Genomic DNA, 14,078 nt, shown 5'->3' on the forward strand with positions numbered 1-14,078 from the left:
CTGCATACAGCCTTCAGTATAGTGTTCCTGATATACAATCCCTGTCACAGAACAGCAAAGATACTCTCTGGTTTCTGACTTGCTGTGTGCCAGTTTGGCGCTGATCCTTTAAATGCTCACCATGACTTAAGGGGTTATCCCAGTAAAAAGCATATCATATATACCCTACCTTGAACTTAATTTCTGCATCAGGCAGATGCAGGGGTTATACACTGAAATGCAAGGAAAATCACAGAAATTATATACCATAAATGTAGGAGAAAGAGTGAAATGGAGGCTTCAGAGTACCCAATCACCCACACAGGCCAACAGGTGAACGGACTCTAATTTTATTTTCCTCAGTAATCTTCCAGCCTTCCTTACTCTCTGTTTGAAAGTGCAGCAACCATCAACAGACTGTGAGCTACGAGGACATGTTATCTCCCGTTCTAGTCACAGTATCGCCGCAAGAGGGCAAAACGCAAGAGGGCAAAACACCACGGAGGTGCAAAAACTGCCCCTGGGACTCGCCAGCTCGTGTCCCTTCGCTGCCGCAGTACAGACGCTCACGAAAGGGCCGCCGTGCTGCCTTTCCTTCCACGCAGTCCTCCGTGACGCGCAGAAATTCCCTACAACGATTCATAAGTTTCCTTTGTTCCCCCACCTCACTTCATTTAAAGCTTCCTTCTTTTTCTCGCTGCCCATTAAAACAGTCAGGGGCTACTGACGATACCCAGCACTACCGGCTGGCTCGCACCTGACGGTGTCTCTGATGTCCTTGGTCCCTCTCTTTGACTGTACCATGTCGGGCCTGAGAGAAAGCATTTTTTTGTCCCAGTGTCTATTGAAAAGTTTTGGTTTAGTTCTCCCAAATCCCTCTTCTCCACGGTCGCAGCCTGACGCCAGGGCCGCCCCCACCCCGGCTCCATCCCTGCCATTCAGGAGGCGACGGGACGTGCCCCCTCAGGGCTCGGCAGGGCGCGCGCACTGCCCTCCTCTCAGCGGCAGCAGGGCTGGCCCTCAGCCGGCGGAGTCCCAGGCTCCCGGGAGACGAGGGACGTGGCAGCTGCCGGGGAGGACCGGGTGACTCCCTCGGCCGGGCAGGGGCCGCGCTCCCGGAGCGCTTTCCGCCGCCGTTTGTCTCCCGTCTCTTCCCGTTCGCAGGAGCAGCTGCTACTGCGCAACCCCATCCCCGCCCGCTCCAGCGCCGCCACCTCCTCTGCGCTGCCCGGTGAGCTGAGTGGGGCCGGGACGCGCCGCCGCTGCCCGTGGGGCCGAGCCGGGCCCTGGCTGGGCGGGCGCGGTTGCGGAGTGAGCGCTGAGGACACCTGCCCGGAGCGCCCGAGTCGGGCAGACCCCAGCGCCCGCCCGAGGGGGCGCCCGGCGCGGCGGCGGCAGCAACGCCGCTCCCCCGGAGCCTCTCAGCACCGCCGCCCCTGGCCTGGCGGGCTCAGGGGTGTCCGGGCACCGGCGGGCGCGGCCGCGGGCAGCTGCAGCACCTGCGGCGGTGCCCCCCGGTGACTTGCGTTACGCTGGGGCAAGGCGCCGTGTTCCTGCTTCTTTCATCCTTTGTTTTGTGAAACGGGTAATGTTTGTACGTGCAAGAGCATGAAACAAGCAGTGCTGGTCTCATGGGATCTCATGAAGAAAGCGGCTAGGCGCCCATCCCTTGTGTCTGTAGACCCGCTGGGTCGGTTCCCTGTCACAGCTATTTATACGTTCCACATCCCAGCTGTGCCTGAAGACCTGTTGACTTCAGCATCATGCAGCAGGCGGTTTTAGCAAGTTAAGCAATACCTTGCAAGTAGCATTATTTCCTTTTTTTTTCTTTTTTTTTTTAACTGTCATTTAATTACATGAGTTAGTCTTGCTACAAGAGTATCACACGCTGTCCATCCTCTGTAATCAGCTACTGGTCTATGATATGGAAGCTGATCACACAACAGTAGCAGAACTGGTAGAACAGTTCATAGTCGAGAAGGAGCTGGCACAGGAGCAGGTGGCACAGCTCTTCATGCATCTTGCTGCTTTTCTTCTTTGGCAGCCTGGAGACAGTTCTTTACATTTTCTTTTCCGTCTTCCCGTGTAAGTGCTTCTTTATTGAGAAACACTGTTTAAGTAGGGTTTTTTCAAGTGTTTCTTTAAGAAGAAATAATTTGGAGATGAGAAATCAGCAGTAAGTTTTTATGTGTACCTTAATGTCTTCCGTGAAGGTTTCTCTGTCTGGTGGAGTGTCAGCTTCTCCTTTTCTGTAAGCAGGAACTTATGGTATGGACTCTTGTTTGCTAGGACAGCTCATCTAGCTTCTCTCTGTCATGCTTCTTCAAAGCTGACACTCATCTACCTTTTTCAAGACTCTCAGTAATTAATGCTTAAGTTTCTGTGCCCTAATTTCTCTCTGCAACCTAATTATTATTGTAATTTTGATGGCTGCAGTGTTCTGAAGGGGTCACAGGTAATTTTTGAACAAAAAGACCTTGATAACCACTTATGCTACTGTACTCATTCTCTCATTTTTATGTATTTGGTAACTAAGGGCAAGATAGTTGAAATTCTAGATAAAATTTCAACACAAATTTAGACAGTTTTCTTTAGTTCTTCGCTTTGAACATTCAAAAATTTTTAATTGGAGTTTTTTAGCAATGTTTTTGAAGAAGAAATGTCCAAAGCTTAATACATTATGCAATTTGAATTTTACAAGAAATTTAGATATAAATAGGCATCCTTCATTCTTTTTTTCCCTTGAAAATTTATATAATCTGTTTTGTTTCCTCAGTGCTAGTGAAGCTTCACAGAGTTCATCATGCATCTTGTATTCAAGAAGAATGGCTGACCCATTTGAAAGAGTTCACAAAATAACGGTGACAGTTGAAGACCAGGAAAGCATGATCTATGAGGAAAGTGAGAAAGATTTATTTAGCTCAAAGACAACTTTGAAGGGGAGATAATATATAATAAGTGTTTAAAGTTGTTAAATGTTCTTGCACAGAAGAAAAGGAGCCTTTTTGTTCTCTGTATTCACAGAAAATAATGGAAATTACTGGAAAATATAGTTTAGGTGCAAGGGAAAGAGTTAATAAAAGATAAGAAGGTAATGAAATAGTTTTGGAAAGTTGTGAAATCTTCATCAAAGATCTCTAAAAGAAGGCTAGACAAATGATTTTCAAAAAAGGGAACTGGGAGTGACTTGGAAAAGAAATCTTAGGACTCTGGTACTGGTTTTACTGGTCCTGAATCACAGGAAAGGATTTAAAGGTCATCAAACAAAATCCATCAAGGAGCACAGGCTTTTTAACACTCAGATATGTCTACATGCTATTTTGGAGGCAAACATGAACTCACACAAAGGAACTGATCTGGAAGCAGTACAGACAAAACACACATGGCCCAGTGCCAAGCTGAAAAGGCCCACTCAGGGTGACACTGTTTTCTGAGCTCCAAATTGAAAACTTCTATCTTTATGCTGGCACTTTTTGCTGAAAGACAAATCACTTGAACTGCATTTAACTACAAACCCGCTTCAAAATCCTATGTTCATATGCTTTTATTTGAGTTCCAATTGAAGTTATGTGCAAATAAAAATAGAAGTAAATGTTGATGTGATAAATCAGAAACATCTCATTTGCTGTTCTCTAACAGAAACCTCTGCGATGTGTTAACGTGCATTTGTAGTGTTTCTTCTGTCCTTTGTAAGAACTGCAAAAGGCACATGCATGAAGAATTTTAATAGATCTACAGGAATTTTCCTTTTTAAATACTGCTGGGCCAGAAAAACACCGCAGCCTCCTGTAACATAGTGTTAAAAAGTATCCACTTGAGCTGGATTTTTTTCCATGTTGTTCACTATCAGCATTCTTAGTTACACAAATTACAACCTGTGCTATAGACTCATTTCTCTTATGTAAGTGTGGTTTTAAATCAACAGTATACGCTGAACTAAGAACCTTTCAAACTGTAAAAATAAATTAGAAAAGAAAAGACCTATTTTGCAGTAAAAACCACATGCTTGGAAGATATATAGATAAGAGGGATGTTCAAATCACTTCAAATGCCAGTCATCCTTAGAGAGCCTTTGTTTGCATTACTTTAACCTTGTCTTTTAAATATAGCAAGTGCATTTATTCATCAGTCCTTTATTTGATTATTGAGGGGTCTAACACCAAGTGGTTTTTACCCTGCTCCAGTGAGCATCATCAGCCTCAAATGAAGCAGCTGTTCAACAGATAGCAAAGCATCTTTTTCTCTGAGGGGAATAGAATGTATGTAGAGACTTCAATATACCATTTGAATACACAAATGCAGCATATAAAGATATGTAAGGTGTATATCACTAAGTGTAGACCATTTCTAGAATATATTTGAATAGATGAGGATACAGCTATACCTGAAAAGAATGTCTGAGCTAGCCTTGTGAATAAAGTCTTTCAGTCCTTTCTGGTTGGACTTAGATTTGGGGCTCTCACTGGGCTGTTGTAAAATTAATTAATTCTAGAATTGTGTTAAGAAGCTATGAAGAATTAATTAGAACTGGTTTAAGGTGTTTGAGTGATATAAAGAAATTCATGACTGATAATCATTCTTTCACTACCCTATGATGCCTAATGTTATCATAGCAAAGTGATACAAAGTACTTGTAAAATTTATCAGTGTGGATTTACTTTTAAAAAAATCATTCATAGAAGGGTTCATAATTTTATGCATTCCAGTTCTGAAATGTGTCTGGTACAGAAAGCAGCACTGACACAAGTAGGGTAGTAAAAACTTGAGAGATATCATGCTTAAGTTAAAACATTTGAATCATCACGTTTTGTCATGAACAAGACTGGTTACTAGTATAGATTCTTACTTTTTACCTAAGTGTCTCTTCCCTGGCCTTCTGCTTGGCCACCTTATGTTAAAATACATTAATGGATTCTAAATAAAAATTTATTTTTATTTATTGTGATATTGCAAGAAAATATTTGATGTTTGCCTTAATTTCACTTTTTAAGCCTAGAATGGATCTGGTTGTTAAAAGCTGCATGTACACTGGGCCAGGAGACTAAATTATGCACACATTTCTGTTCATCCAGTATTCCAGACTCTTTAAATTTGTAGAAAAAGTAGAAAATCTGCTGATTGAAGGCCTCAGACATAAATGAAAAATAATGAGTAACCTCTCTGTGTGTTTCATAGTCTTTGATTCAGAAAACAAAGAGGAAAAAGAAAGGTAGAAATAGGGAAAATGCAAAAGTCTATATGACTCAGTAAGGCAAACTGCTCTTCAGACAGCCTATAGTGAAGGCCTCAGAGTTTCTTTCCTTAGTGAAAACTAAATAAAAATTAAAAGTTAAAATAGTTGCAAAATCAGATGTTTGGACTGGTAGAACAGAGATTCTCTTGATACTGATTTTTAGTTTTATACTCCAGCTTCCCCATCTGAGCACTGCGCACTTTAGCACTGTGAATAAGCATAACTAGTACAGGGCTTCAATTGAGATGTAGATGAAAAAGATTTTCTTAATTTTTTCATGTAGCTAGCACAAGAGGATAAAAACAGAAGTGGGTAGAAAGAAGAGCTGGAGGACCTTTGAAGAAAGCATAACAAAAAGGGAAGACTTTGGACACAGGTTAGAGAAGACCAGAGAGACACCAGAGAACACAGCAAGACACAAAGTAAAATAGAATATTTGTTTTGTCCTTGATAATCCTTGTGGGCCCCTTCCAACTTGGCATATTCTCTGATTCTGTGAATTTAGGTCATTCACAGGGAGGTTGATACAGGTCTGTGAAAAAGTCTGTTGCCACCAGTAGCGTTGATCCTTCTACACAAAAGAACTTCTAAGGAGCAAGCCTCCAGGGGCATATTGTAAAAGGAGTCTTTGTCTTGCATGGTTTTATGTTGGCATTCAGTTTTGTTATATGGTATTAGATGTGAGTATGCTTATTTAATGTTTAGGATAGCAATGATTTATTTCTATGGACATATTCTGTGAAAAAGGGTGTTCCTTGTCTTTTGTCTAAATATTGGACAGGTTTTTTGCTTGTTTGTTTGTTTGCTTTTGTTTGGTTTGGTTTTAGTTGTTTTGTTGTTGTTGCTTTCTAATTCTTTTATGCAACCTGGAAATAAAACCAACTGTGTCACTTTACTATTAAAAGCATCTAGGTAGTATGCTATACAAGATCAAAGAATGTTTGTGAATAAAGTATTAGTCTCTTCTGCAGTGATGAGAATACTTATAGACTTCAAGGTAGCAAGAGACAAGCGGTAGTGTCAGCAAGTGACCAAATTGTATGTTTTGTGGTCTTTACAAATTGACATGCAGAGCCAAAACATCACAAGCTGAAATAATGAATAACCAAGAGGCTGATGTTCTGCGTTGCTGGAGTTGTAGAAAATACATAGCAAATTCTGTTTGCCTTGCCAAATGCAATGGAAAAGAACTATCTGAAGTAAGTATACCTTCTTTAGAGTGAGTTTGTAAGTTTCTCCAGTGCTGTTTGTTTTAAATGAAGGAGAAGTATTAGCCTCACTTTGTAATTAATCTTGTATGTCCAAAGTATGGTTTGCCCTGCCAGGCTAAAATACAATTTAGTAATTTATATCTTCTTTATTAAAATACACAGAAAGATAATTATACAGAATAAAACTATGACAGAGTATTTCCTACTGTTTTATGATGGAAGTTAGTAATCAAAAGGATCTAGAGTCTTTCCAAATATGCCAAAAAGACTGTGCTTACATCTGGTGATCTTGAATCAAAGTGAAGAAGCAAATAGAAAAGAAAGTCTTGGTGTTTTTTATTAACACATTAGTAATGCTACAACATTCTTTTTGGCACTGGAGAAGGTTATAACCAGTAGATGCAGAAACAAACTTATTTTTAAGATCATTTTTAATTAGTATTGTTAATAAACCTTATTTTAATCACTCCACTTACAGAGCTTGAGGCCCTGGAATAATTTTCATGCTTTATACTTGAGGGTGTTTTTTCTGAATGGTTTGAAGTGATTTTTAGGGAGGGATGTGGGAATTGCAACTCATTTAATGAAAAAAATGTATCCACTTTTTTAGTAGTGGAAAGAAGGGGGTATCTTTGTCCATGCCCCATGGTGACGCTTTTAGTTGTGAGTGAAGATCCACCATCATTGACTGAAGTAGCTCTTTCTCTGATTATGTAGACAGAAGATAAAAAAATGTGTTTTAACGCTATATCTGAAGGTGTTGGGAGGCAAAGATAGTACTATGATGAGAAGAATGATATTTTCAGTATGTTGACTTCCTGATGAATTTTAGACCTTCACTCAAAGACACAGCTGAAATATGAGTGAAAAAGAAAAATTGTAGAACAGATTTTAAAACAAATTTTGAAGTTACAAATATGTATAAACACTTTAAATTAGAATTATATCCAAATTGAAGTACAGGTACTCTCCACAGATAGGAGGGAGACAATAGCGTAGACATGGTAAATGGACCTGTCTGCTGTTAATACTTGGAGAATTTCTAAAAGCTTCTATCTTCTGTGTATAGTCCCACTTTCAATTTTTATCAGAATGAAACTTATATTCCATAATATAGAAGCCTACATTTTCTATATTCATAAAATTTAACAACTGCTTTTAGGACTTTCTCACTAGAATTTCCTTATATTTTCAGCCATCTTTATTACTTTAGTTAGGTAATTGTTTTTTATTTTAGTATGAGTTAGTGAAATGCTATAGGGTGTTAGATTTATTTTTTTTCCATTTAGTTGATCACATTGTATCAGTAAAAACTCTGAAGTTGCTAAGACTATCTGATTTCTCAGCTAGTCATTCTAAACAGCATTAGAAAATTAATGTGAAACTATGTGTGTCCTTTGTGCAGTACTGATCACAGTCTTCTTATAAACTATAACTTACATTTTTCAGATTTAACTGGAAAATTATGCCCATTGATAGTGCTTCTGAAATCATTTTACAAATATTCTTGGAAAAGCTGTAATTGCATGCTCTCTGTTCTTGTAAACAAGACAAAACCACCTCCAGACACCTACATCTCCACTGTGGAGTCTGTCCAATGTCCTTAGATTCAGAAATAGAGAATTATTGACAGCATCTACCTGATTTTTAGAATAAAAAATGCATAAACATATTTGAGTTTAATCTTTTGTTAATATTTACTGAATTTGGGAAGCTGACTTCTGGCTGTATTCAAAGAAAAAGATCTCACATGAATGTTAAATATCAATACAGTAATTTTTTTTTTAACAGACATCACAAACTTCAGCTGTTGCTCAGGACTCTTGCAATGTGAATTTAGATGCCATTCCAGAGTGGGTGAAATGTGTCATTGAAAAGGTAGATTTTTTTTTTTTCTTGCATCTTTACATTCAAAATGTGAAATAACTAAGGGGAACAAGTTTCAAGAACACTTTTCTGCCAAGGTCTATTGTATGTTACAGACATCTTATAGCTGAGGGAATTCTTCTCAGTAACTTCTATCACTACCATTTACAGATTTTTTTCTCCCTCTTAAATGCTGATTTCTTTTGTTTTGTTTTTAATGTATGCAGAAATGCTACAAGTGATAAATTCTGTTTCCTGCTCCTTTATAGATGAGTGTATTGTTTGTCCAAAAAACTGTCATGGGCACCTGTGCATATTTGTCAATGCTTAATATTATATTTATTATCTGTGTTTTGGGGTTTGCTTTGTCTTGCTCGCTATATCTTGTAGTACTAACATATATCTTGACAGTGACAGTAATGAAGCAGAGCAAGGCCTGAGAAATGAATGTGATATTAGCAGAACGAGAATTAGAGAGTTAATTTAGAATCCATGCTCTGAGCAAAAGCATAGAGAACTAAGTCTTAGGAACAGCAGAGATAATAACTCATTAAGGAACACAGGACACTGACACAAAGGACATGAAGTAAGTACACAGGGAAACAGAGAGAACCAAAAATGCTAACATACACATAAAATAGGCATGTGGAGGGGAGACAGAGGAAGATAAGGAAAAAGAGATGAGCCAAGGCCTAGGTACTCTTGCCAAATATCAGGAACTTCTGCCAAATGCACAAGGAAACCATCCAAAGTAGGGAAAGGTCAAAAGTTTATGGCAATGAAGAGGAGGAAAAAGACCCTTCAAGAGGCCAAAGAACAGGAACTACCACCATGTTTCTCCCCAAATTGAAGACCGCGACCCTAACTCCGTCTTAACTCCTCCTGTTAAGAATATTAAAACTAGATGTTGCAATATTATGAATATTCTTGAATAATGATGCAATTGCTTAGCAAAAATTGTATAAAAGTATCCAGATGTTCGCTACTACTTTGGAGCTCTTTTGTCCAGTGTGAGCTGGGAGCCTCCCCAATGTTGTATTGCAATAAATGCCTCGCTACTCAAAGACCTAAACTCTGCCTCTGAGTGGTTTCTCCGCGCCTGTTTGGGGCATAAAATTGGCATCAGTAAGAAACATGTTTCCTCATAAAACTGGGCTGAGGATTTGTTAAGAGATCAGTTTTTGGAATATCATGTGTTGTCTTTTATACTTAATGTGCTATTATGTCATATGAATAGAAAGTAGATACCATCCTACAAACTCAAAGGTCTGATGACAAGCCAGTGTCACTGCTTTTGAGTTTTAACTGCTCATTTGAGATTACAAACCATCTCATAACTTTCCTGTTGTACTGATTGCTTCAGTTGAGTATTTTCTCTAAGTTGTTTTAGGTCTGGAAGTTAATGTTTTTGCATAGAAACAGTTTTTGCAGCAGAAACAGTGCTTTTCTTTTGCCCTACAGATTTTCTTTGATGAGTCTTTGATTGTGATAAGCAAATGACATCTGCATTCTTTTCTGCTTAGACTTCAGTGTCTAAGTTTTACTATATTCTAAGTAACTTCTGTTCTAACAAATCCACACTGAAATTGATGCAAAAAGAAAAACCAAATGTTATGACTGTAAAACTAAGCATTTAAAAATTAAAAAAATTGTTTTCTCTTCCTTCATTGTATTGCTCTACATTTTATTTTGTTAAACATTAATTAAATTATTTTTAAAATTAGCAGTCTTTTTTTCTTCTATGATGAATAACAGAATGGTCTATCTGTTTGAGAAACATTGATCTTGGAGGTGCATTGAAAATTATGGGTCATGAGGTATTTTCTCACTTTACAAAATTGCCTAATCATGAATCCTAAATCAAAAGGATGCAGTTTTTGACAGTACTTTGCCTGTTATATTATTTCAGTAAAATTAGATTCAATATTGATAGTAATATTATTCTTTTCATACTTAACTGTAAAGGAATTCTATTTACCTCTACCTTCTGCATTTGAAAACTTAGAGGGTCAGCTAGGAGACCTGGGAAATACAAAACCCATAGACTACCCAGAAAAGACTTGACATATTTACTCAAGGTTGCAGAGGAGCAGTGCTCCTCTGGTGAAAAAGGCAGAGAACACAGTTCTCTGTGAACACCTTCAACATCTTTGTCATTTAATATCCTAGAAACTCGTGCCTCAAACTCTGGCTTCTCTGGCAAGATCCTGTGATTTTATGGATAAATGTGTGCGGTTTTTAAACAATTCTGAGTTATCTTCAGATCCTCCTGGGCTCTGAATAATTTTGTGATCATGTGTTATTTTCTCCTGTATGACTCCTGAATCAAAAGCTAAATCATTTTACATAAGCGCAAAGTCTATTTGCAGGCTGTAAAAACCCACTGGTTCCCAGCCGGTTCTCTTTCGCCATCTGTCCCTGTTCTTAACTGATCTCCTTGGATTTCATGCACATATTTGTGTATAGATAATCTTCAATAATTGTACATATATACCTAGTACTGCTAGTGGCCTTTATTGTATTTTCTTTTCCCCATCACTTATCACTTGTTTTGGCTTCTTTTTCTAACCATTCCAAATTTTTCGTCTTTATGCAGTCCAACATTAAATCTGTGTACCTTCAGCTCCTTTTCAGATCTTGCTAATTTTTCCCCTGCCACCTCCTCCAATGGTAGGCTGTTACTTCTTTTACTGAGTCAATGCTTTCACAGTCCATTGCCAAATTCATGCTAAATAAGTCTCAGGCTCCTTGGTACCACACCTCATCTCTCAGTCTCTGTGCATAAGGGACATAGATATGTCCTTCTTCTTCCTTACTGTCTCTTGCATTCCCATTTTTACCAGGCTCCTAGCTTTCTTCCCTAATCTTCAGGAATCATTCCTCCTCTCCATTTGAAAATCCAGGATACTATTCCATGCCTGAAAACCTCAATAAAGTCACTAGAAAGTGCTATTCCCTTAATTTTAGTGCCTAGCCCTTGGCATCACCCAGAGGGTGGTTGGGCACTGGAGCAGGCTTCCCCAAAAAGTGGTCACAGCACCAGGCCTGACAGAGTTCAAGAAGCATTTGGATGATAGTCTCAGGCACATGATGCGACTCTTCAGGATGGCCATGTACAGGGGCAGGAGTTGGACTTGATCCTTGTAAGTCCCAGCTCAGCATATTCTGAGATTATGTGCTCTGTGATCTCAAAATGGAGTGCTGGAGAGTAAATCTCTGAACGAGCCTAATTTGTCTTTGGTAATGGCATATGCACACATTGGTCAGCCTCATAAACTGACAGATTGTGCATGTTCAAGGAATTTTGAAGGATTTGAAAGCCTTTGCTCATATGTAAACTGGCCTTTGGTTATATATTAAGTAACTAATCTTTTTTTTTCTCCAAGTTAAAAACCTGTCCAGATTTAAACAGATTCTCATAGGTGTGATACAAGGCACATCTTTGGTGCTTCATGTAATTTCGAGGTTTTAACTCACAAGGCAGGAGTAAGTTTCTCTGATAAGTGTTTCCAGAACATTTTCTAGCACTGTGTGTGAAAAATAACCTTTTTTTTCCACACAAGTTGATGGGGGGTTTTTCCTAAAACTGCAAAATTTGTTTTACTGAAATTTTGTATGGCTTTCAATCAGACAAGTACCAGTCATCAATCTTCCCAAATTACCTTGAAAGCCATTTGCAACTGAAAGCAGTGCTTAAACCAGAAATGTTGGGCAGCTTCTGTGTTCATGGCTCAACCTCACTTTAGAAACATTAGTGAATAAAGTGTGACTGGAGTTGATAATGTTTCTCATTTGGTCTTTGCTCCTACAAATGCCTGCATAACTTTAATCCTCAACAGTGTCTCTCTTGACAGATTACTATATTTACTGAAAATACTAATAGTTGTGTAAATATGTTGTACTAATAACTGTGTAATTACGTAGGAGTTCAAAGATTTTTGACATATATTTTCTTTTGAAAAGGTGACTTCAGGATTGAAATTAAATTCATAAAATTACAAATAATGAAAATAACTGTGTCCATGTAGAGTATTAAGGATTTGTCATGGTCTCTGCAAAGAGATTGTGTTGTAAAGCTACATACACCAAGATACAAGTACCATTTCAAGCTTTTGTGGGGTAAATAAAGTGAAAAACTATATTCTTTTTGTAAGGTATCTCCTTCCACCGTACTTCCACCGTGCAAGTTTATGGATTTCCAGCACTCAGAAAATTCAACAGAGAAACTGTGCTTGCCAGTTCCAGATTAACAAATGGCAAATTGATTTCACTGCTTTAAGAATCTAATGTTTTCATTAGTATTGCAGCATTATTCTATCTCTGGACAAGTTTTAAACATATTTCAAAGCTCCTGCATTTTGAAATGTGTGTTACAGATTTCTTAGTTAACAGTAGCAAGCAGAGTTTTGACCAGAAGATTATCTGTAGTGGATTTTCTTTCTACGGTAAAGTCTCTCAGCCTTTGACTAAAGGAGAAAATAAGTCTAGTGATCATTTCTCACTCATTTATTTTCAGTGAACATGATGGGTATTTTTCTTCTTTTCCTGTCAATAGGCAGAGTGGACAATTGGAAAACCGCGCTGTCCATTCTGTGAGGCCTGCTTAGTGGGCTTTAACTTTTTTTGCAACAAAAGATATTTCTGTGAACAGTTAGTAAATATACATTTCTGCAAAACTCAGACTGACTCTCAACCATCTTTCTCTGTTAAATTGTCAAAATCATGAGGAAAACCTGTCCTCATTTGCCTGTCCTCAAAAATCAGTCTGGTTTTAGCAAGGATACCTGCCACGAAGTGGTAACTGCAACTTTGCAAATCAAAAGTCAAGGACTTTCCTACATGACCAGAAATAATAATGGTCCTGGAAGATTAACAGAAGTGCTTTGTCTAGAAGTAAAAGCTCCAAGATATGAGATGAAAAGTAAAAAGCTTCCCTTAAGGGCATTAAATCAGAACAGAAATCTCTCTTCTTCCTATCCTATAAATGATGCATGCACTGTAAAACCTTTTCACAGAAGATCACGTAGTTTGGATTTACATATCAGAGAGAGACTGTTTTTGTCATCTGTGTTATATGAAACTTGCAGTATGGGAACAATTTACCATGGCCAAAATGAAAACCCACCTGTTTATGCACAGGGTGGCTTGCAATTAGAGTCCAGTAGATGGTAGTTCTTTTCAGGACCTGTGTAGTTCTAGTGCTGCCAAACTACAAAACCAATTTTAAGTTACATCCTTTACCACATTACTGCACAGAGGAACAGAAAGTGAGTATGATTTTGGAGCTCATGGACAATCTTCTGCAAGTATCGTTGCTGATAGGTCACCATTTGTGCTGAAACTTTCTTCACCTATGAGGGCTGTAGAAGACAAAGACTACCTCACACCTGTTGGTCTTGTGCATACTACAAGTATTTCCTTCAACCAAAAGCTGAGAAAGAGAGAAAGAAGCCTGAGGAGAAAGCAAAGACGGTGAGAACAATGGGTACAGAACCAAGTAGGTGATGAAAATTGATTATCCTACTTTTTTTGGTAAAGTTTGATTTACTTATTCTGACGTTCTTTTTATGCTATCTCTTAATACTAGTATAATGTGGAACTGTCCAGAGTCAGGTATCCTGCAAACAAGAATTTATGACCCCTTCCTACATGTATTTTTTTGATAATTGAATCACATTTTTTTCTGTGCAAAATCCAACAACAGTGAGTTGACCTTCTTATTGTTTTATGATGTAATAACAAATTTGAAGAGGGGGAAAAGGCAGTGAAATACAGTGAAATTTAATCAG

General features: G+C 38.5%; 1 protein-coding gene across 1 annotated transcript; it reads left to right on the top strand.

The window, feature by feature from the left end:
* Positions 1 to 1,131: 1,131 nt before the first annotated feature.
* Positions 1,132 to 13,804, top strand: RNF180 (ring finger protein 180). Its single transcript, XM_039384388.1, is given in 7 exon segments — positions 1,132 to 1,210; positions 2,756 to 5,634; positions 6,285 to 6,411; positions 8,215 to 8,301; positions 12,845 to 13,021; positions 13,024 to 13,451; positions 13,453 to 13,804. Coding segments are annotated over 5 exon segments (1,146 nt in total). The 5' UTR covers positions 1,132 to 1,210; positions 2,756 to 5,634; positions 6,285 to 6,309.
* Positions 13,805 to 14,078: the final 274 nt, after the last annotated feature.

Source organism: Pipra filicauda, unplaced genomic scaffold, assembly GCF_003945595.2.
Source record: "Pipra filicauda isolate LSUMZ 115617 unplaced genomic scaffold, ASM394559v2 scaffold34_size3990699_pilon, whole genome shotgun sequence".
Lineage (NCBI taxonomy): Eukaryota > Metazoa > Chordata > Aves > Passeriformes > Pipridae > Pipra > Pipra filicauda.